Raw genomic sequence first — 25,278 nt, 5'->3', positions numbered from 1 at the left:
ACTATCGATCATTTAATTATACATGAATAGCGTTTCCTATAGTTGAGTACCTTACCTATGGTAATACATGTTTACTTATTATTAACTGCTGATTGGCTTCAGTCGAAGCTTATCGATAAAATACGCTTGTATTAATACGTTCGGTATGAGTTACAGTTTTAATCTAGGTTATATTATTGATTATAAATAAATAATAATATAAAAAGCGTTATTTAAATATTTAATATTTGCTGTGTAATGGAAAAAAAAAATTGGTGAAATCATTAAAATTCACACACACCAAAGTCCAAAAGTATTATAAATTTAATCCAACTACAACTATAGTTCTGTTTATGGTTAGGATCATGGACAAAATTAACAAATTAGCAACTATAAAAAAATATAAATGAAATTATACCTATTTGCATATATGTATATAATATTATGTATATATGTACATGTAGTATGCATGTACTATAATATGCATAGTTTGTTTCATAATATTGCTTTTGAACATTTAGGTATAATGTATATTAATTATATGAATTTATAAAAACATTTCAACAAGTGTGATTTGATGGTCAGGTAATATCTGAATTGATTTAAATATAAAAATTAGTCAAGTTTTAGAATTTTAAATCTTGATACTGAACGAATTTTATTCCTCGATATAGACAAAACTTGGAAAACAGTTTTAGATTAAAGAAGGAACACCTTAGCAAGTGCATTTAGTCTAGATTTATATACCTGCATGTATAGTCGGTATGTCTTGATTATGCTGTACAATTACACCTTGATAATAATTATAATAATAACGATTCTAACCCAGTTATGACACGTACGTCAAACGTTCATAGTATTTCAATGATTTAACGAAATTCTATTCGGTGTATAACTTCACAGTTGATGGGTGTATTGTATCGTTAGACATTTTAAATCGCGTTAAAAAGTCGTTTGTATATTTGTAAACATACTGCCAATCCAACTATTCTTCAGCCAAATATCTGAAAAACTTCCTCAGTATTAATAATTTATTTAATTAACTATTACAATTGATTTTATTACGAACAGTATAGAATTCATAATCAATGCTATTATGTAACATGTTTTCGTGCCTGTTAGACTTCCGATATATAATATTATAGTAGGTATTTTATTCAGTCTATAATTGTTAACTGATTACCCGGACACCAACTGGTCTTATCCGTTAGCTCATTATAATATTAGTTCAAAGTCAAAAACATCTCCACGTCAAAACAATAAAATATATACAATTAATTAGGTGATTCTAAATCAACATTATAAATTCAATTGTTTTCATAATAATTGTCGCGTATACCTAGTATACCTACAATACACATAGGAAGTGGCTGAAGTGACGTTTCGATAATTTCACGGATGTGGTTATGTGGATACATATCGAACATAATCGAATTAGCCTTCATTCTTTAGTAACAAACCCAAACGCTGTCGTATATCGTCTTCTAGAAAATTTTACTAGAGCTAAAAAAAAAATGTCAAATTTAATTTTCAAAAATAAATACATTAATATACGACTTAGATGACAACGACCGCAACAAAAGTACTCAACATCTACATCAACAACAGTAAAACCAAAATATTGAGTATCACATTTAAAAAATTGAGAATGCCTGTAGTTATCACTTTATTAAAAACTTCCATCCATCTACGCGCTACGCCAGTTGTCGAGATCAGGTACCTGTGTCATCGAGGATATTGGCTGCTCAGGAGGCTGCGAGAATGATCTATTCTTTTTTTTTAATAAAACCCCATTATTATTTGTTATTATTTATTGACTTCGAGCTTGTCAAACGTAATAAGGGCATTTTCAATTTAAACACTTACCTCATCACACAACAATTAAAGTCGAAGAACTGAATAAATCACGTGAAATAGTCCAATGTCTTAACTACCAAGAATATGGCCAAATCTTACTGTTCTGATACTCATCCTTCCAAATGTGTGCTGCTTATCATCCAATCTCATTGTGCCTACATCAAATGTCAGGTACTACAACTTACCTGCTCCCTATGACTGTACAGTACACACAAATCTACAACGTAAGGCAAGTTTGTAAGACGTACATTGTAACACAGCAAGTGCAATTAATATGTATCCCAAAATAATATCAATAAAAGTATAAATAATATTGCGGATACTGAGGATCGAAGGTCCAATGAAAGAACTCTCATTGATTCGCCGAATATCTAAGTCAAAATATGTTTACCAAATCTTACTCAAAATCAGCCCTCTAATAATATTGCCATACTAATAAACAAAATACTCAGAACAACGAATTCAAAAATAGCATCGCATACTTGCAGATATCCTCATTCCTAACAGAATTCAAACTTGAAATCGGTCATGTAATCCAATCACTCACAACAGTAATAAACAAAATAATTCTTAAAAATTATAATATGTTTAACCAAATTAACATTAAATCTCTCAAAATCGTTCTATATGGAAATAAAATGGTCTTAAACAAAATTAACCAAATTTACTCAACTTATAAAAAAAAAATAAACGGAAATTGTCCTTAACCCGGGTTACCCCCCCCCCCCCCCCCCCCAAAGTCTAATAAGCCCTAGAGTAAATAGAGTAGAGAATTTTAAATTATATCTTCAATGTCACTGCACAGCCTCCCCTCACGTTGTTTATATATGTCCAAAAAATATATATATATTGGTACTTTCAGAAAATTTGTCTTATTTTATATAATGTATATTAATATATTACAACTGAGATTGTGCAAGTAAATTTAAAAAAAATTCTATAATCACTTCTGAAAAATTCAAATTTACCTATTTCAAGCAGTACCTACCTATATTATACAAATCTAAATCATGAGCCATGAGTCATGATTAATTACAGTTATGTATTAAATGTATAGTTTTTTTGTAAATTTCAATACACACACAAATTCACAATAATAATATGTATAATATGATATATTATGATGAATGCTTTCCAATCTCTCACTCAACATAAGTAATAAGTGTATTATAATATCATATCTAATACGATAGTGTCGTGTTTACGGGAATAATCGTCAATCCTTACAAAGTTTCGAACAGTAAATATACATAACGGTATTTAACGGAATAACAATAATCATACCATATTATGGTATACGCCTATAGTTATAGAAGTACGACTATGTACAATAACATATTAATAATAATATATGTATTCCTAAATCAGCTGATGACCACTGTTAGAGTTATTAGAGTTACCTAAGTATATTAAACGGGTTGAATTACGCGCACGCGGTGAAAAAATAAACTGCGAAACATATTATATTATTATATACATGTATATAATATATAAAGCTAAAATGAAAAAGGGTGTACACTCACTCCTAACCCAAATTAAGTAGAGTTATGTGCTGCAGACGGAAGAAAGGCCGCGCGCGCGGATAACACGCGGGCATATAACATTAGGTATATAGGTATGGATCGTGCGGCGACGGCGACGGCGAAAGAGCGATCGCGCTGTCGAGGGGGGGGGGGCGAGACCTCACAGCCCCGGCGCCCCGAGGGTGACCGTGGTGGTGGGGGGGGGGCGGGGTGTCGTATAAAGGAGCACGTAAGCATGCGAACTTCCATAGGTAGCAGGTATACAGGTACGCCGCCACCACCTTCCGTCCGGGCAAGTTCGCTTTCATTGGTCTGCTGCGAGAGACATGCAAATCCCAAAGAACACGCCGCGTAGCGCCCTGCCACACGTACACCTGCCGGTGCACCTATAACAGTTCGTAGAGCAGTATACCCTATCGCACTGCACGAGCACGGTAATATCCGTACAATATTATTATCGTACGCTACGCAGACGTTTGTAATCGTCCAGAGTGCCAGTTACGGAGCAACTCGGGACGCGGGCGACGAAAAAGCTGCTCGCAGCACCGGAGAACCCGTAGATTCGTCGTGGTCGGCGTGCGTGTACCTGTCTAGGTATAATAATTATAAACAACCCAGTGACCGTACATTGTTAGGTGTATCGGTGCAGTGCAGTCCTCGAACTCCCCGAGCGTCGTCAGCTGCTGTACCCGCAATTCGCCGTTATATTATTGTAGATCGTCGTAGTCATGTCCGCCCGAGCGATCTATCGATCCGCCGCGACTGCCACCGCCGCCGGTGAGCGCGTGTTCGTGAAGAAATTCCGCGTCGACTTCTCGCGTAGTGCCGTCGTCTGTTGAGATGTAGACCACTCGCGAGCACAATTTCGTCATCGTCGTTGTTGTTGTTGTTGTTGTTGTTGTTAAGTCAGCGAAAAACATGATCGGCGGTTCCGGCAAGAGGGGCTCGGCGGCCGGCAACAGCAAGCCACCGTCGTCCACGGCCACCACCGCGGCCGCCGACGACAAGTCGGCTGCCGCCACCGGCGGAACGTCGAAGACAGACGACAAAAAAGACGAGACCAAAGGTGAGTTTTCATTACCTCCTACATCCCGGGATTTGTATTCAAATTATTAATATTCAAATTTATTCAATATTATAAACTTTAATATTATCATACTGATATTATATGAAACCCGAACAAATCTCAAAGAGTTTGTGAACAATTATTTGTCCTCAATAAATACTGCGAGTTCCATACCGATCGATCTATATAATATAATACTATGCTAGAGAGTAGTGGTGTAACATCTCAAATCGAAGTTCAGCCGAATCAGAGAGATTTATATTTTATGTATTGGGTACTTGAATATACATGAATATAATATACGACTATTGTATATTTAGATACAAATTGAAATAAAATTCTGCTTCTTTTTTTGTTAATTCCGTTGTATTCATTAAAAAAGTATTATCAAGCAGATAACGTTTTTTTATTATTAATCCTCGAAATAAAATAATATATTTTTAATAGTTATCCACTTTTTTTGATCAAATTGTACATTTTATTTTTATATATTTTAGAGTTAAAGATTCTGGGGAACGTGCATAATACATTTTATTACCATATTACAGCAATGATTTTAGTATGCATTATGTTTTTCGAAAAATAGTGTTAAAATAATATGAACCTATCATAGTCGCAATTTGGGAGGTGCTGAGCACCGCCAAATATTAGATAGCATCATCGAATTTTTATTGACTATAATATTATACCATAGGTATTTGGATACAGTTATTTCTAAGACCTTATCATTTTCATAATAATAATACCAGAACAATAATATAAATAATAATGTATTTTGTTATGTCTATTTTTTATATTAAGATTAATAATAAATTAAGATTAGCCTAACTGATCACTTTAGTCGACATAAATCTAGCCCCCCATAAATTCAAACCAAATTGCGCCTATGGTACCTATAATATTATGGGGAATGTTAAACTCCTACAAATGTAGGTAATCTCCTACATAAACATAGTGTTGACTCCTACAAAAGATAGTGTTGACTCCTACAAAACATAGTGTTAACTCCTACAAACGATGGTAAGATAATAGGGAGTAAGTTTTTAAAAAAAGTCAAATTAATGTTTAAAAAGGTGGACTGCTTGTACCGCTGTTGTTTCCTCCTAGCATAGTAGCATACTTATATGAAATTTTAAATACACGATTTTAGAATTGAAAAGCTCAAAAAGCTAAAAATGATAAGTTGAAAATAATAATATATAATATTATATTATATTATATTGAGCTTTTCAATTCTAAAATCGTGTATTTAAAATTTCAAATAAAATTTGGAGTGTAGGATATTACCCTATTTTTTTTTCTGGTGAAAATGTCCATGTAGGAGATTACACTATCTTTGATTTTCAGGTAAAAAGGTTATTCGTGTAGGAGTTTACATTTGACCAATATTATATAGTATACCTAGTATATGGCCATGTATAAGTGACGTATCAATGGTTCAATTAGAAATTAGATGCGTATTACCTATAATCTATTAGCAATTAATATTTATACCGCGGGCCGAATATGCTTTACGGTATTTTTGTTCATTCTGATAAATACAATAAATACAATATTATCTTTTAATATTTTCATTCTAGTTAAAATGTTTATTTTTATTTATACTATACGTACCTGTACAAATTTCTAATTTTATAACATTTTCACGGGCCGGTTGGAATACTTTCGCAGGCTATACTCTATTCGACTATAATTCATATTTGAATACAAATGAGTTACATATAAGATTGTAAGAATATAAGTACTAGAAATTTCAATTACATACTTACATCTTAACTTTGTATCTCAGTAGATACCTACCTACCTGTTTCATAAATATGCTGTTGTAAGACTTTGAAAAATCTCTAAATTTGTTATAGTTCAGACATTTAGAAAATAGGTACTCCACCCAGGAGTTAAGATAAATATGAACAGTGATTATAGTATTATACCGATTAATCCACTTGAATATACCATAACAACAGTAGAGTACCCATTATACCCTCTACGTGTCACGTACGTAAGTGCAGCAAATTATAATATCATCATAACCATTCAATAATAAAACACGGAATTGTGTCACTACTCAATAATTTCCACAATAAAAAATGCTTATGAGTAGGTATCAGGAAATCTGTAAACCGTAAATGGTAAAATATATAAACTTAAGTTTTTGATGTTTGATGAAATTAGTATGAAATATATACATATTATATGAGCAAAAATGTCAATGCTTTATATTATATAATTCTTATTCAATAAATTGTATTAACAACTATTTACTATTAGTAAAATATGATTATAGTTTGTTTTTAAACTGCAATATCGGTTTATTATTTAATTTACACATCTATATGTTTGACGAGTATCAATAATTTCGGCAAAAATAATTTCTATAAAACATAAAACTATACATTAACCATTTGAAATTAAAAATTTAGTTTTTAATTTTAATGAATTGAAAAACTTTTTATAACTTTGTTATAAAAATTAATTATAGGTATGCTGTAATTATTGGTAAGATAAGCAGAATATGACATATTGACATGCAATTTAAATATTAAAGCAGTATTGTTGATTAATATAATATATCATATTTGATATTTTTATACATTAATTATAAAGAAATATTATAAAAATAATAGCTATTTATTTGGACTAACAACTTTAACCTATATATATATAATATAACATAGGTAACTGTCATACCTCACAACGAATTACTGTGTAATAAAAAAATAACAATTCAGCAATCCAAAATAGGACTAGTAGGTACTAAAAATGCACATGTGACTTTACATTCTCAAAAAAATAAAAATGATTAATAATTTAGACTGTACAATATTCTATTATGATTTATTCGACGGTTGATGCCTTTGTAGATGGAGTACTACCAACGACTCTGCCTAGTCCAGGCTCGTCCATTAGAGATGGAGCCCAGCGAATCTTACAACTATGCCAAAAGTCAGAATGGCCACCATTAGATCAGGCCCTAAAGGTGGTCGAAAAATTAGTGGCGGCCGGGGGAGAGGATGTGACGTCAACGCCATTAGCCGGTGTAGTGGATCAGGTATAGTTACTTCGGTTTTGTATGCTTTATTGGAATAATAAAGTTTTAATTTTACACATGATGCGCAATATATTTTTTATGGTTGAAAAAAACCCGAGGTTGATGTCCATTCCAAAATACGCGTGGACGTTGGAAAACTAGCACAACCGGAAAAGCGTCATGGTCCGTCGACACGCGATTTACCCTAAAGGCCACAACTTGAACTTAACACATACATTACATGATTAAAGTAAATTGTCTAAATTGGGCTAAACAAACTTAACAAGGAAAATTTATTTGACCTCAACGCGACAAAATTCGAACAATTATAACGCACACATGATATACCTATACCCAATACATATTTTTACGAAAGATATATTATAGAAAAATAAACAAAAAATCACATCAATAATTCTTCTGATTTCAAGACAATATTACAATAATAACCCAACCTGTTTGAAAATAAAACATAAAATATTAACATATTGAATTGATGACGCAACTATTATTCATAACGAAATGTTGGTTTCAGGGGCGTAATTAAGGTAGGTGATGAGGGGGATAGATCCCCCCCCAGGGCCTTCATAATATTATATATTATAATATTATATACTCACCAATGTACTTGAAAATTTAATATTTTGTGTGTAAAAAAATGTATATCCCCCTCCAGGACAAATTCCTAATTACGCCACTGGTTGGTTTATGCAAACGTATCAAAAGAATAATAGTCTATCTACTTTATCCTACTTTATCTTTTGGCGAAATTTAAATGTTACAAAGAAGTCAACAACATAATATTGTATAGGTGTTCGTAGAGCCTCTATTAGGTATAAAGGCTTTATTTTATAATAAAGTAAAGTATAGTGTGCACTGTGCAGTAGTCTTATTGATGTATACGACTCATCGATAAATTATTGAATTAATGAATTAGTAGTTAAAAAATGTATTATTTAAACAAAATAATATGTAAAATATATTATGTAATATTATTATACATTTGTAATAAAATGTTTCTCACAACGTTGAACCATTTTATATAATAATGTTATATTATGTATACAGAGCAATGGAATGACGCCTTTAATGTACGCAGTCAAAGAAAGCAAGACCACATTCCTAGAACGTTTGGTAGACCTCGGAACTGATGTTACAATCAGAAATATAGTAAGCACTGGCCATATTATATTATTATTTTATTATTTACCAATATTGTCAGTGAACGTATTTATTACCATAATCTGAAAGCTATTTTTATGAACAACTTACTAAAACTTAACGGATGGCTCATGAAAAAGAGTTATTACCCATACCGCAAGACTTATCGTCAGGTTGCGAATTTATTAAGACTGTTGTGTAGATAGTATTTTTTATAAATATATTCCGGTCACGCGAAAATACTCGATCGTTTGTCTTCCATAAATTTAATATGACTTGCGTTAATATACATACAGTAAACTACGCCCCTATTTGGGAGTATTCTGCTATTATTTTTGTATAACAGTAAGTTCATGTGTATACAATTTTCAGGAAAATTTTAATGCCTTGCATTTGGCCTCAACATACTCCAGAGAAGACGTAATAAAAGTGTTACTGCCGAAAAAAGGGGTGGACGTTTACTCTCCAGGAGGTGTATGTTATTAGATTTTTATGACACTATAATACTATAACCAATATGGTCAAACATTTTAACTCACCGAAAATGTTCGTTTAAAGCCAAAACAGCAGACAGCCGTGCATATGGTGGCGAGCAGGCAGACGGGCACGGCGACAAGCATACTCCGAGTGCTCCTGGGGTCTTGTGGCAAAGACATTCGTACCATTGCCGACGGGGTAATTTCATTATCGTTTATTATTTTTTAAGTTATTATTTGAAACACAATTATTGTTATTTATATTATGATCGACAACTGTTTTCTGCGGTCATATGTATAGGACGGTAAAATACCACTGCTATTGGCCGTGGAAACCGGTAACCAGTCGATGTGCCGGGAACTACTGTCGACCCAAGCAGTGGAACAGCTAAAGTTCAAGACCAAGTCCGGCGACATGGCCATTCATTTAGCTGCCAAACGAAAAGACATAGACATGATAAAAATACTAATTGACTACGGTGCTAGCGTAGACAGTCAAAACGTAGGTATCAGTTAACATTTCGTTTATACAATAACTACACATGCTTATAATATATCCTTACGAATCGATCATTCGGCAAATATAGGGCCAAGGGCAGACAGCTCTTCATATAGCTTCGGCCGATGGAGACGAAAGTTTGGTTAAATATTTTTACGGCGTACGAGCTAGTGCTTCTATAACAGATAATCAAGGTACATACTTTAATTACTTTGTATATTATTATATTATTATTACCTACCTATATTATATAATAATAATATTTTTTAGTATAATACACGCCTTATTCGAATATAAAATATAGAGATAATAATATATTTTGTATGTTGAGTTCGTCCGCGGTGTGCGGTCAAACGCCCTTTAGATCATCCTCTCGTATCCTAACCATACCAGCAGCTGCTGTGTATCGTTTTAATAATGGTTTTGATTTTGCGTCGTTTACAGACCGAACCCCGATGCATTTGGCCGCTGAAAACGGCCATGCAAATATCATCGAGCTGTTGGTCGACAAGTTCAAGGCTTCCATATACGAGAGGACAAAGGACGGCAGCACTCTGATGCACATAGCGTCGTTAAACGGCCACGCGGACTGTGCTATGATGTTGTTCAAAAAGGGTGTTTATCTGCACATGCCGAACAAGAGCGGCGCCCGAAGTATACACACGGCAGCCAGATACGGGCACGTGGGAATCATCAACACGTTGTTGCAGAAAGGAGAAAAAGTTGACGTCACGACCAACGTACGCGCATTATAATGGGAATGGGTCAACCATGTCATAATAATCAGGGACGTATATTGGTGGGGGGGGGGGGTGTTAGGGATTAAAACCCCACCAGAAAATACGCATGTGTGTAGAATTATTATTATACTGTGGGCTGTAGAGTGTAGGGAATCCCTACTCGGGACTTATAACCCCCCCCCCCCCATCCTGAAATTAAATCCTATATACGTCACTGATAAAACATCGTCTATAAGCTAACACGTCATAATAATACAGTATTATATTATATTGTTTAACTTTTAGGACAACTATACTCCTCTACACATAGCGGTGGAATCCGTCAAGCCGGCAGTGATCGAAACGTTATTGGGATACGGAGCCGATGTTCACGTAAGAGGTTAGTGTTGGCCGTTAGGTATAGGTACATTAATTTTAGTAAATGGACAACCGACATAGATAGGGTTGGAGAAGTTTCCACTTTCCGGTACTAATTTCTAGGTTAAATTATGTTTTTTACAGGCGGCAAACTTCGGGAAACTCCCTTACACATAGCGGCTAGAGTGAAAGACGGCGACCGTTGTGCTTTAATGCTGCTCAAGTCTGGAGCCGGTCCCAATCTGGCCATGGACGACGGACAAACACCCGTCCACGTGGCCGCCCAGTACGGAAATCTCATAACCCTTCAGCTATTACTAGACGACGGAGGCGATCCTCTTTTCAAGAACAAAGTAAGTTATATACACTATCGTACCCACGACCGTTGTAAAAAAAATCCACATCGCGGCAAGCTGCAATGAAACAAAATGTCAACATATATTTGACCGTAATAATTGTCTTTCTCTAATCCAACGTATTGACGTATTTGACGTGGAATATTATAGGTGGGAGAGACCCCGTTGCACTTGGCTTGCAGAAGTTGTCAAGCCGATATTGTTGGACAACTTGTCGATTTCGTAAAGTCGAAACAAGGAGATGAAGTAGCTAATTCGTATGTAAACAGTGTGAACGAAGACGGTGCGTCCGCGCTACACTATGCCGCCAATATAAAACAAACCGAAGTTAATGAGTCCAAATCGAACAACGACGCTAAAGTTATAAAATTACTTTTCGAAGGAGGAGCCGACATCAATTTACGAACGAAACTGGTAAGGTTCAATTTGACGTGTTTATTACACTTAAATATTATAACATTTCTTCGTATAATATTATATTTTGTTCGTATGCAAATGCCACACTCAAATTAAAGAAAGTATCAGCAGTAATTCATTTGAATATTGATTTATTCTAATTTATTCAGTAACATGATACCTTTGCTATTTATATAAATGGTTAATGGTAATTGTACGATTTACTAACATTATACTAACTACGCGTATTACCTTAAAGTCCTAAACGATAAACTGCCTGTAACACAATATTAAACTGTTTACTTTACTTTGATATTAGGCTTTTTACAGTATTATTTGAATTTAAATGAACAAATTATAATACTATCAAGATTATAGTAATTGAAATCAAAACACATATAGGTATATTTTTAACTGGTCGTCAACACAGTTCAATCTATTATACTTTATAATATTATGATCACGGTAGTCATAATAAACGCGGAAGTTTGAATGTAATATGACAATATGTACCTATGAACCTATCCAATACTCAAAGAAAAGAATATTAACTGCAATCGTATCAAGTTTTTATGTTTTAAATAAAGAATATAATAATTTGCATTAATTCAGATAAGTTATACCTAGGTATTAAAAAAATTAAAGTCTAGATCACAGATATAAAATATAGTTGCTATCTATAAAGGTAATAAATTATTTTATTATGAGCTAACTGTCCCACCCGGCGTTATCAGTGCTAAAGATTTGTTATTATTTTTATAAATATAACTGTAAAAAAAAGTAAGTGTCATTAATTATAAAAGTAATATAATAATATGTAACCAATGGTAACCATTCAACAACAATTTTTAGCTGAATAACCTGACTTCTAACCATAAACAAATTAAAAAATATAAAATATAGCTCTATACAGGTGTATATATTGGTTTTAGTGTACCTCAGTTTACGGGCAAATCGGCATCGGTGTACCTAGCTTTGTGAACTAATTTGACCGAGATGAACAATAAAATTTGCCTGTAGCCGATTACCTAGCACTTGATATAAATCGAACGTGGTTCAAACTGCTCTCTACATTTTTCTAATATCTCTAAGACCAATTTGTAATTTTCACAAAAACGGTCTTGTTGTTTGCTGATAGTAGGTATAAGCTCTCATATTTGTATTAAAATATAATTTCTTTATTCGAGGCCATAAACGTGATAGTTTAGTGCATACTTTACTTCATCTACCCGAGTAAACAGTGGCAACCACTTATAAATAAAAATAATACTAAACTCTACTAATACTATTATTATAGATTATAATCTGTAAAATGTGACCAATGGCCACCATTAATACACAAATCCATGGTAAATCTCAAAATTCTTGTGTTTGAGCATCTCTTTAAAATGCGAATTTTTGAAAATCCTTTTCAAGTGCACCCTTACATAATGTGTGGTTTAAAGGTACCATGAAAATGTCAAGTCTCCAGATATCATAGTTTACGTCCTACGTTGATCAGTAAGTCAAAAAAGCACTTTCAGGTAGTCCCGAATTTTCCGGGAAACTCTTCCAATATGTTTCTTTCCGTAATTTCGGTATTTCTTTTTCGGACTACTTATTACGAACATTTTAAAAAAAATGAGCCAAATCGGTTAAGCCGTTTTTAAATGATACGTTTACGTACCTACCAATTACCAACCAATATACAAACAGCATAATATAATTTTTATTTATACGGATAGTTAGATTATTTTTTACATTTTTATTATTTTCGGCAATAAAATTATTTTTTTTTCATTAATATTGTATACATCAAAATCCTTTCCAAGAAATGGCCTATCCTTAGGGAAAATTGTACTAAAATCGGATGAGTACTTTTTGAGATATTCGCTTACATACAAAAAAGGGGCTTCTGTTTTATAATAAATATAAATATAGATATTTATTTGATGGTGTTGGTAACTGGTAAAGGCAAAAATGCGTTTGTAAATTATTTCATAACAACACAACAATCAATAGTAGTAGCACTGATACGAGGCCAAATTGAAATTACTTTGTGAATGTATTCTAAATGTTAAATTGTTTATTTCTTCTTAAAAATATATGTAAATTGCCTATTCAAAATCATGTGCACACTTTACACCCACTATTGCTCCTTATTAAAGACACGCGAGCACTGAGCAAGGCTCTTAAAACTATAATTAATGATTAAAATGTATACAATATCTTTGTATAGAATATTTAATCGATACATTAACCATTCGCAATTAACAATTTTTTTTTTAATCGTAATAATATAGTCAACCCGGTTAAAAAATAAATCTTAGAATTTTAAAAAAAAAACCGTATAAAATAACGTATACCTACGTCCTACACATATCACAATAACATAGATTATGTATTATTTTAGCATCACGAAACAGCTTTACACTTTTGTGCTGTAGCTGGTAACAACGATGTACTTACAGCAATGCTGGACGGCATGTCACCAACCGAGGTACAACAATCGATGAACCGCCAATCCAGCGTTGGTTGGACCCCTTTGTTGATCGCTTGTCATAGGGGTCATATGAGTTTGGTGAACACCATGTTAAACAACCATGCAAGAGTAGACGTGTTTGATAACGAAGGTCGATCTGCACTTCATCTAGCTGCCGAAAGGGGATACCTGAAAGTATGGAAATAAACAATTACGAATGCCTTATTATTATTTATTAGCAATAAAAATGTTCATTATATTATAGGTATGTGATGCTCTACTGACACATAAAGCGTTCATAAACAGTAAATCAAGAGTTGGCTGGACTGCGCTACATTTAGCGGCTATGAACGGTTTCGCTGATCTTTGCAGGTTAACTATTGATATATTAATTTTTTTGTATAATATTAAATACATCTTACCTATAATAGTCGAAACTGATTTTTTTTTTACGAAAGGTTTTTGATTCACGATCACAATGCTGTAATAGATATTCTCACACTGAGAAAACAAACGCCTCTGCATTTGGCTGCGTCAGCAGGTCAACTAGAAGTGTGTCGATTACTGTTAGATTTGGGAGCGAATATAGACGCGACAGATGACCAAGGACAAAAACCCATTCATATAGCATCGCAGAACAATTTTCCAGAAGTTGTTCATCTATTTTTGCAACAACATCCTCAATTAGTCTTAGCTAGCACTAAAGTAAATATTATTACCGTGGACAGTAGCTGAATTCACAATTAATTCTGTTTTTGTTTTTGTTAGGATGGAAATACGTGCGCTCACATAGCAGCAATGCAGGGATCGGTTACTGTGATCATTGAACTAATGAAATTCGACAAAAACGGTGTGATCTCAGCTCGAAATCGTATCACGGAGGCTACGCCACTTCAATTAGCAGCCGAAGGCGGTCATGCCCAAGTGGTGAAGGTTTTAGTCAGGGCAGGCGCATCGTGTTCGGACGAAAATAAGGTGGTTATAGCTGCGAATTAAAGACACTTGTTTCTTTTATTAATTGACGTGTTATAAAATTCAACAATTCAATGTTCCAGGCAGGATTCACAGCTGTCCACTTAGCAGCGCAAAATGGTCATTTAGCTGTGCTAGAAGTATTACGTTCGTCCCAATCGCTAAAAATTTCAAGCAAGAGGCTTGGTATGACGGCGCTTCATATGGCAGCATACTGTGGTCAAACAGGTACCTTTAGCCTATAAAAGAACGATTTCACAATAATAAATGTGAATAAGACACTACAATTATATTATAATATTATGTTATTGCTAATTTTAGATACTGTTCGAGAATTACTGTCTCATATACCAGCAACAGTCAAGTCTGATCCTCCGTCTGGTGTCAGTGTGTTGGGTGTACTGGGTAACGAATCTGGAATGACACCGTTACATTTTGCTGCTTATAGTGGTAATGAAAACGTTGTCCGATTATTGCTCAATTCGGCTGGAGTTCAAGTCGACGCATCTACTGTTGAATCTGTAAGCGTTTAATTAGTTATATGAGTTACTATATGATGTGTCTATAGGTAAAAATTAAAATATATCAAATTATTAAACTATACCTATATACTTTTAGGGTTACAACGCACTTCACTTGGCGTGTTTTGGCGGCCATGTGACCGTAGTTGGACTTCTGTTATCAAGAGCAGCAGACTTATTACACAGTTCTGATCTTAATGGTAAAACGTGTCTGCACATTGCTGCCTCATATGGCCATTATGCCATGGTCGAAGTCTTGCTAGGACAGGGTGCCGAAATTAACGCCACAGATAAAGTTTGTGTTAAAAAAAAAAAAACTGAATTTGATTTTTTTCTTGTTTATAATACGAATAAATAAAATTAATAGAATGGGTGGACGGCGATGCACTGTGCTGCTCGTGCTGGATATTTGGATGTGGTAAAACTCTTAGTCGAATCCGGTGCCTCTCCAAAAGCTGAAACCAACTATGGAGCGTCACCGATATGGTTTGCAGCTCAAGAGGGCCATAACGATGTGTTAGAATACTTAATGACAAAAGAACACGACACTTACAGTTTAATGGATGATAGAAGGGTACAAAAAACCGAAATCTACTGAAAAACAAATTAATAAATATCCAACATTTTTTCTTTCGTTTTAGTTTGTCTACAATCTAATGATTTGCAGCAAAAATCATAATAACAAACCGATCGAAGAATTTATTTTAGTATCACCTGCACCAGTAGACACTGCAGCAAAACTTTCCAGTATATACATTAACTTATCAAATAAGGTATGCATAAACAATAGGTACAGATTTTAATATTATGATTCATGATTCATCTAATGAAAATTAGGACTTTTTTTAAATAATATAAAACATTATTTACTAGTTTACTATAATTTTTTCGATATAAATATAGATACAACTAAACTCAGGATATAAGTATTTATAAAAATAATACAGATTTTTGCTATAATATTTTATTGTAGATAGTTTAATATTCTCGTTTCGTCAGAGTATTTTTTTTCCATGACCTAATAATTGTGTAATTATTATGAAATCACTATGGTCTATGGTCCTTTAGAGTACAAAATATTCATCCTAAGTGCATTGCAACTATTAGTACCTAAGCTAGGTAATAATAAATAATAATGTACCCACTGTGGTGAGAAAAATAAGTTTTGGAAGCACTGGTATATAATATAATACAATATGTAACTATAAAATGTAAATTGCTAGTGTTGGTTAAAATCTTTAACTCACCCTAAAGTATTTTTTTTACTTAAGTTAGAAGTCGTATTTGTAAAATTAATTGCCAATATCTAAATACCTACTATATTAAATACGTGTTCTATCAAGACGCATTATTAAAAATATATTTTATGTAATGTGTAGTTTTATCCAATATTGTATAATAACTAGGAAAAAGAGAGAGCAAAAGACTTAATAGCTGCGGGAAAACAATGTGAAACTATGGCAACTGAACTTTTAGCCTTAGCTGCTGGTCAAGACTCAGCAGGTCGCATCCTAACAGCTTCAGACAGACGAAACACTGAATTTTTAGACGTCCTTATTGAAAATGAGCAAAAAGAAGTAATCGCTCATACTGTTGTTCAAAGGTACCTACAGGTTAGTCATTAATAATTAATAATACATACCTATATGTATCAGTTAACATGTGTTGAATTTTAGGAACTTTGGCAAGGAAGACTGAATTGGGCCGGTTGGAAAACACTACTTATGTTCTTAGGATTTATTGCGTGTCCTCCATTATGGATAGTGTTTACGTTACCTCTTTGGCACAACTATAGTAAAGTTCCAATTATAAAATTTATGTCGTACTTGACGTCTCATGTTTACTTGATGCTTCTATTACAAATGGTTGCAATCACGCCGTATTATAAAGCAGCGCGGCAAAATTTATTTCCATATTGGTACGAATGGTTGCTCTTGGTAAGTCGTCGTTAACAAAGCTATACAATTTGCAAACATTTTTACGTGTCTATCAATTAATTAGGTTTGGTTGAGTGGTTTGCTACTGTTTGAACTAACTAATCCAAGTGACAAAAGTGGATTGGGTTGGGTGAAGTTGGCTGTTCTCTTATGGAGTGTGATAGGAGTAGCATTTCATCTAGTCGGATTTTGTGGCCTAGTTTCCAACCCATATCTTCCCACTGTCATGTATCTTCGGAACCAAATGTTCGCTATATCATTTTTGATGGCGTGCGTCCAGATTCTGGACTTCCTATCATTCCATCATCTGTTCGGACCATGGGCTATAATAATTGGCGATTTGATGAAGGATTTAGCGAGGTTCCTCGTTGTACTGAGCATTTTCGTGTTTGGGTTTTCTATGCAAATTGTTGCCATGAACCATCCTATCACTAAGAAATTAGAAAAAAACAAACCAGAAGTCTTTACAGAAGGTAATGCCAATAGAAAAATAAAAACAGTTTTACGAAAATAAATATATTATATTCACCGTCCACTGAAATTAATTGATTTTTTGTTTTTGTTTATAGTCCTAATGAGCCCAGTAGATGCATTTGAATTACTTTTTTTCGCTGTTTTTGGTATGGCAACACATAACGACTTGAGACAGGCTACTAACACGGATCAACCTCCGTGGACGGTTTACTTATTTAAAGCTGTTTTTGGTATATATATGTTAGTTTCGGTTGTCGTACTAATTAACTTGCTCATTGCTATGATGAGTGATACTTATCAAAGAATTCAGGTAAATTGAACACAGTAGATAATGCTTGTTAAAAAAACAATTTAATTATGTAAATAACCTGTTGGAGGCACTAGTTGTACAATATGATGTAATATAATACACGTTTCATATTGAATAATTATAGGCACAATCTGATATCGAATGGAAGTTTGGATTGGCAAAATTGATTAGAAATATGCATAGAACGACTACAACGCCCTCGCCTTTGAACTTAATTACTACATGGTTCATGTATTTACTAGAGATATGCAAGAAAAGAGGTAAAAATACGCGAAAGAAAAATATTCAGGATACACTTACGAATTTTTCTAAACTGTTAAATACAGTTAAGCAAAAAAAGCGCCCAAGTTTATCACAGATGGTCGATATGAAAACGAAAGGACGAGTAAGTGCCAGAACTCGAATGGGCAATAAATGGCTATCAAAAGTGAAAAAAGCTCAAGTAGTTCCGAGAGGTAAGACAAAACGATTAAATTTTGCTAAAACCAAACGGTAGGGCATAATAATATTATAATATCAATTAAACGTGTGCCGCGTAGAATCGATATCGGTCAGTGTCGTACATCTGAGTCCGTACGGATCACAGATAAGCTTTGCGAGCTTGTCGAACCGAATCGAGACCGTCACGGACTGGGATTCCATTGCAAAGAAATATCGAGCACTGCAAGGGGCTAGTGAAAATGACGAGAGAGAAGACACAAAGGCTTCGAACGCATCGATGGAACGATTGACGAGGAGTAACAGTGAAGCCCAATCAGACCCACAACCGTTCGCAAACAATATAAAGAACATTCCATGAAAAAAAAAATTATGGTGAAATCGTGTAAACTAATTCATAACAATTGTTTTTACGTCAATATTATAGGTAAATGTGTAATGTATTTATGTAAAAATTATAAGTGTACAGATAGTATAAAATATTATAATTAAGTATTATTGATAAACGTGTGATGGATATTATATGTATATAGCTTGATATATAAATGTACATTATAAACTAAACTTAAACTAATATACATAGTAAAGATAAAATATGTTAAGAAACAAATACATTTATATTATTTTACAAAATATGTTATGGTTTTTTTTTAATTTTGTCAATTATTTAGTTGGAAAAGTATATAACCTACCTTTATTAAAGCATCAATTACTTAGGTAGGTACCTACTACCTACCCACAATCTACGATGGACATATTATTTTTGTTTTAATGAAATTTTAACACTTTAAAGTATATAATTATATATTATTAGGAAATTATTATATATTATTTAATTTGGCATGATATTATTATTAGAGATAAGCTCGGTAAATTTACAACTATATTTTCAGAGATTAATATTTTTTTACCGAAAAGAATTAGCATGTGGCACTTAAATTTAAACGTCTTAATGAGGCCAATATTCATCAGTCATAGCATATTAATAGAATGGAATAGTTGATATTATAAAATGTAAAACGCCCCAACTATTTAAATTCCAACAAAGGCACTTATGGAATAATTATAATACATAGCAAAAAAAAATATTAACTAAAATTAATTAAAAATGTAGAAATTATCATTAATTGTTTATTAAATTAAAATTTGTTTTTTCCTTGAAATATTAGTGATGTTAAACTTTTGAGGGCTTTGGGGCACTGCCGCACCGGTTAAACCTATTTGATTATGTTCAAATATCCTATATATATAATTTCAATACATATTGGATCCTAATTAGGGGATCGGACACAACAATTTAAACATTTAAAAATAAGGACCACCCTAATTGAACACCCTACTATCCAGTAAATAAACAAGATCAATTTTACCATAGTTATAATTTATTGAAAATGCAGTAAAGAGGAGTGCCTGGGGATGTCCCTATGGTAACATACCAAAATTATCAAAATTTACTACATTTACAAAATGTATGGTAAATTTACGTATATTTTACATCTCTAATTTATAATTATAGGTATGTATAAATCATTTCTCTAATTATTTATACACGACAATTTGTTTTGGTTGAAAATTATAATAGGCAGGTATCTACCATAGGCCGATGAGGCACCTATATAAATAGAAAAGCTCAATTTTATAAGTAATAAATAGTCCTCCTTACCCGTTTAATATTATTATGCCATCCCACGTAATATTGAACTAAATCATTTACGTGTAATCCAAGATATTTTTATAATTATGATTTATGATGGTTCATAAAAGTAATTGGGAAGTTAGGCACATAATATAATAATAAAATTATATGATAAGTATTGCAGTATGTCTGTAAGGGTGCTAATTCCTTTGTGGTCCGTACTCCGTGTCTCGGTGTCTCCATTCATCAGTTGTAAATCTCGTCGTTATAAATATACCTAAAACATAAATACAATACATAACAACACAATATATTATATTATATGAAAATTGAATATTACGGGAGTTAAATTTTAAGCTTTATGTATTATAAATGGGATTATAAATTTATTTATTTATTTTATTTTATGGAATAAATCCTTTTTTTCCGTGGCTTTTTTTTCTGCCTACCAGGAAAAATAGCTATACGCCTTACAAAAATGTAAGTACTTCTAAGTTCTATGTTTGAATTGACATACAGGTTGACTTTGCATCGGTAGAAGCATATTTTTAATATATTTTAATATATTATATAGTATTAAAAATTGACAAATTTATAAAATTTTAAATATTTATTCCCATCAAAATAATTCTACAATTGAAAAGTGCTTCGACCGATGCAAAATAAACTTGTATACTTATTCAAACATCTTTACATTTTTTTAAATCGAACAACTAGAAGTATCATTATTTAAGGGGCAATATTTAGGCAATTTATAATCTTCTCATAGCTCCCCGGGATCTATGTGTTAGTTGTAAACAGTGTTTGGAAGGAACGAGTTCCAAAAGGAAAGGATTCCTGGAACGAACTCCTTTTTAAAGAACGGCACGATGAACGAATTCCTTTTTATAAAAAAAGAAACGAGAAAAATGAACTAGTTTTTTTTTTCAAGGAATAATAACAAAATATTGTTCGTTCTTTTCTAGCTCCAATAATTTACACAGATAATAATTATCCAAATAATTGAAATTGAGGTATATTATTTTTAATGTGTATAATGTATATTGCTAATTAGTGATCGTTATCGAGTACCTATCGACGTTAAGACAATCGACATACGTTGTCCAACAATTTAATTTTGAAGAAAATTTCAAAATAGAATTATAAAATATGTACCTACTTGTAGTTATATATTATAATTAAAAATTAAAGAAGTATGCATATGAAAAAAAAAAACATTAAATAAGAGTTTTTATTTTATTTGAAACTAAAAAAGGAACTCGTTTATTTTCCAAAGGAACGAATTCTTTTTTATTTTAAGGAACTCGACAAACACTGGTTGTAAATAATTATTAGTGTGAGTGAAATTAAATGCAGCCATGCAGGTATCGGCAGTTGCCTCTCTCGTATGCGCATGCACATGTCATAACTCGATAACCATATAAATTAACAAATTTTGTGTATTTGGTATTTTATTTTGGTATTAAATTTTAATTCAATGACATAATATCATATTGTAAACGAAAAACAATTCTGAATTGAGATGATTTGTCAGTCTAGGATATTTTATACTATATTTCTATTGTCACTACTTATTATTAATACCGTAGCCAGTAATTTGAATTAATTTTATAAAATTACAATAAATAACTAAAATCGTTTTTCTTGGATATTTAATACGTAATTTTGTCCAAATTTTAACTTAAGATAACTATAAAAAAAATGTTTTTATAAATATATTTTAGTTACAGAAACAACTACTTACGGACAACCTTGTTTTAAATTTTCAATCCTTACCCAGACAGCAAATGTTTGACTAAAAATATTATTATAACATTATAATAATATGATTCGTGATTATAATATTATTATTATTATAGCTATATAAGTTGAATATTTTATACATTTTTAAATTTCAAATTTAATAAATGTTGTCAGAAATCAAACTTTAAATGCTTATAAAAAATAACTGTGCTTTTGTATTTTGAATATTTTTTAACCACTATTGTAACAATACAAGCCTTATATTCAATTTTAATGCTTTTCAACCCAACAAATAGTTTTATTGATAGGAAAAAAAATTAAAAAAATTGAAAATGTCCGTAAACAGTTCGAAAACAGTCAAAATGTTTTGAACATTTTATCAAGTATAGGAATTGAATAAAACAAACATAATATGATAAAAATGTCAAGTGTCTACGGTTATTCGTTTTTGAATTACAAAAAAATAAAAAAATCAAGTGAATACCAGTTACTCTCAATCACATTGCATAATTGATTTCAGCCACTGCGCTGCGCTGAGCCACACAATAATTTATTAGTTATTTAAAAAAACAAAACTAAAATTATAAAACAATTTTACATATTTTGTTTCTTTATTTAATACAAGAATTTCTTTAGTTATTCTTTAAATATATATAAACAAGAATAATTTGTAGTGAAAAAAAAAAAAAATACATACATTCATAGAAACACAGAATTGAAAAGTATTATAATACTTACTATGAGAAAATCAATTGCTTGGAATAATGGTTGCCATAACTGATAAAAACTGAAAAATAAATACTTAATTATATTTTTGAACATATCTATTAGGTAAACAATAAATAAATCCTACATAGTAAAATGTATACTGATGTCACAAATAAATCATCTTCCTTAATATTAAATTGTAACATTAAAAAATAAATGTCTAAAATTAAGTTACAACTATCTTTGGCTAACCAAATGTATTACTTCTATAACTATTATTATTTGTTTTTACATTTCATCTAGACACAATAATGTTTTGTATTAGTCTCGTTACTATCATAAACAAATAACGATAAAATACAATTAAGTTAATTATAAAAGTTATTATAAGTATAAATTACTTACTTTAGTTATAGTATTAAATGTAACATTAACATTTTTTTGATTAATTACGCATGGTAAAAAAATATCCAACTCATATTTTGTTTGTTTATTTGTAGTTAACAGTAGACAGTCTTCACCACATTTTAAATCAATTTCTTGTGAACTATGCTGTAGAAAAAAAAATAAAATAAAAATTCAAAGCTACAATGTTAGATGTTATATTTTTATGAAATTACCACATCTGGCAGCCAAACATCTAAAAAGATATTTTTTGGAATATCTTCTGGTTGCACATAAATCCTATACTCAGGTTTGACATGTATGTCTAACTGAGAAAGTGATGCTTTTGAATTTAATTCTTGAATCAAAGGTTTTTTTTTAAATGTTGATGGTCTAGGGGGTCGTTGTTGAATTCTGTGTTGCTGCAATGATCCAATACATTTTCTATTCTTCAATAAAATTGGATCTACAACATAACATAAAAACAACCATATTAAAAACATGTTATTTAAAATAGATAAGTACAAGATAATCACCACTTAAGGGAACATAGTTCCTCGCTACTATAATACACATCAAATAAAAGTCCGGCTGTATATAATTTTGTAATTAATTAGTAATTATGCTACAAAATAATTACAACAATAATTAGTATATACAGAAGACTTGAATAAGTTTTCAAAATGAATGATTGGCTATGCGAACAGTGACTCCAATAGTTCTATAATATTTCATAGGTTTTTAAGAATAAAAATAGCAAATAAGAGAGCCCCAGAAAATGGTAAGCATTATTATAGATATTAGATAATTAAAGCTAATAAATACTTTCTGCGCTTATATCGATTTTGAACTTTTCAGCAACTCCCTCTATAGTAGCACAAACAATGAATGTTTGAAAGACATCATCATTTTGACACTTTTTGAAAAACTCTGAATTTACTGCTACATCGTAAACATTAACTTGTGCATTAGCTATAACATAAAAATAAAATTAAAATTAACAACATTCAATACATTTAGAATGAAATATCATATTTCCTAATTATGAAAAAATTGTTGTTGGCCTACACTCTACACCTATGTGTTATAATTTTTAATATTAAATGTATCTGTTATGCCTGCATATCAAAATTTTTTTTGAATTAAAATATATAAATAATATTAAAACATTTGGGAAACAATATTTTTTTTTATTAATTATTAATTAAATAAATTCATACATAAATATAACTTAATTAAATTATACAGCAGAGGTACCTACACTATAAATAAACTAAATAAATTGAGAAAAAAATAAAACTTCATCTATAGATTTTCTACCTATTCTTTAATGAATGATTGTAGTAATATTCAAATGAAAGATACAAATTATTAATTAGTGTTTAATTTTTTGATTGAAAATATTATGTTATGTATTTAAGTATGTTATACATCTAACGTTTAGCTATAGTTATAGACATTACATTTTTATACTTACACTTATCAGTTTCTTGGTGTTCTATACCAATACTTAACGGAATGCAGAATTTTTCAGGATCCTTAGAATTGAAAACTTCTACAAGTTCTTCTTTTGTAATATCATCTGGAGGTGGAATATCTGCATGGTGGCAGAGGTTTATGAACACTTTTGACTTATCTGTTTTCAATAATTTTATACAGAGTCCTGTAAGTAATTATACGAGATTTAAAAATATTCAATCAAACTTTTAAATAAATGTAAGTACTTTTTAAAAATTAAGTACCTAAAGATAATTAAAGTCATACCTGGAGCTGGTTTGACCAATTTGCCTGAATTGGGATTAAGGAAACCATTCACAAACTGTTCGAATTCTTGTTCCTCGTTGCTCTGAAAATAATAATTATCACATTACCCGTTAGTATTCGTTTTAAATGTGCAAGTAGGTGTACAAATATATCGTATATGCGTGTACTTGAATTAAAAGGCTTTTTTCAATAATCGACTCGTCGACATCTAAAAAATTTTTGGACGACATAATAATATTAATATTGCTTCATTCAAGAAATGAGACGAATAATTAAACTAAAATTACAAAGTACGAATAGTCGAATAGGATTTCAGCAAACGCATCAGATATTCAAATGTTGAAATGTACGCGAACTTCACTGAAGAATAAAATTAATAATATTTGATATTTCTGATGTGCGTGAAGTATGCAATTTACTACTCCGGTAATAATTGATAATAGAAATTCTCTTAACCATTCTTATCATTCATATAATTTTTCGGACAACTGC

The 25,278-nt window shown here is 31.6% G+C and overlaps 2 protein-coding genes across 7 annotated transcripts; one reads left to right on the top strand and one right to left on the bottom strand.

Moving 5' to 3' along the window:
* The first annotated feature begins 3,587 nt into the window (after positions 1–3,587).
* Positions 3,588–19,148, top strand: LOC132940977 (ankyrin-1). Of its 4 annotated transcripts, XM_061008813.1 has the most exons (27): positions 3,588–4,425; positions 7,287–7,474; positions 8,522–8,623; positions 8,987–9,088; positions 9,173–9,289; positions 9,392–9,592; positions 9,678–9,783; positions 10,034–10,329; positions 10,615–10,708; positions 10,831–11,039; positions 11,193–11,456; positions 13,831–14,094; positions 14,165–14,271; positions 14,358–14,604; positions 14,668–14,874; positions 14,955–15,099; positions 15,193–15,392; positions 15,490–15,687; positions 15,760–15,966; positions 16,034–16,165; positions 16,799–17,005; positions 17,069–17,329; positions 17,394–17,802; positions 17,899–18,113; positions 18,238–18,373; positions 18,440–18,568; positions 18,653–19,148. In XM_061008813.1, the coding sequence occupies exons 1-27, from the start codon at positions 4,278–4,280 to the stop codon at positions 18,910–18,912; spliced, it is 5,151 nt and encodes a 1,716-aa protein (XP_060864796.1). In that variant the 5' UTR covers positions 3,588–4,277; the 3' UTR covers positions 18,913–19,148. The 4 variants fall into 4 exon arrangements, with proteins under 4 accessions (XP_060864796.1, XP_060864795.1, XP_060864798.1 ...); XM_061008812.1 differs by having other exon boundaries at positions 18,238–18,568; XM_061008814.1 differs by lacking the exons at positions 3,588–4,425; positions 7,287–7,474; positions 8,522–8,623 and having other exon boundaries at positions 9,004–9,086; positions 18,238–18,568.
* Positions 19,000–25,269, bottom strand: LOC132940979 (PIH1 domain-containing protein 1-like). 3 transcript variants are annotated; one of them, XR_009664118.1, is made up of 9 exons: positions 24,954–25,269; positions 24,787–24,868; positions 24,500–24,685; positions 23,848–23,994; positions 23,259–23,488; positions 23,044–23,190; positions 22,669–22,717; positions 21,932–21,982; positions 19,000–20,464 (listed from the first exon to the last, which is right to left on the bottom strand). XR_009664118.1 is itself a non-coding variant. In XM_061008817.1 (8 exons), exons 1-7 carry the CDS (start codon positions 25,014–25,016, stop codon positions 22,679–22,681), a joined length of 894 nt encoding a protein of 297 aa, XP_060864800.1. In that variant the 5' UTR covers positions 25,017–25,269; the 3' UTR covers positions 19,000–20,464; positions 22,669–22,678. The 3 variants fall into 3 exon arrangements, 2 of the variants coding, with proteins under 2 accessions (XP_060864800.1, XP_060864799.1); XM_061008817.1 differs by lacking the exon at positions 21,932–21,982; XM_061008816.1 differs by lacking the exons at positions 19,000–20,464; positions 21,932–21,982 and having other exon boundaries at positions 22,393–22,717; positions 24,954–25,267.
* Between the last annotated feature and the right edge of the window lie 9 nt (positions 25,270–25,278).

The sequence above is a fragment of the Metopolophium dirhodum genome, chromosome 3 (assembly GCF_019925205.1).
Source record: "Metopolophium dirhodum isolate CAU chromosome 3, ASM1992520v1, whole genome shotgun sequence".
In the NCBI taxonomy this organism is placed as follows: domain Eukaryota; kingdom Metazoa; phylum Arthropoda; class Insecta; order Hemiptera; family Aphididae; genus Metopolophium; species Metopolophium dirhodum.
Note: the sequence above shows the minus strand (reverse complement) of the source record. Positions and strands in the feature narration are given on the sequence as shown.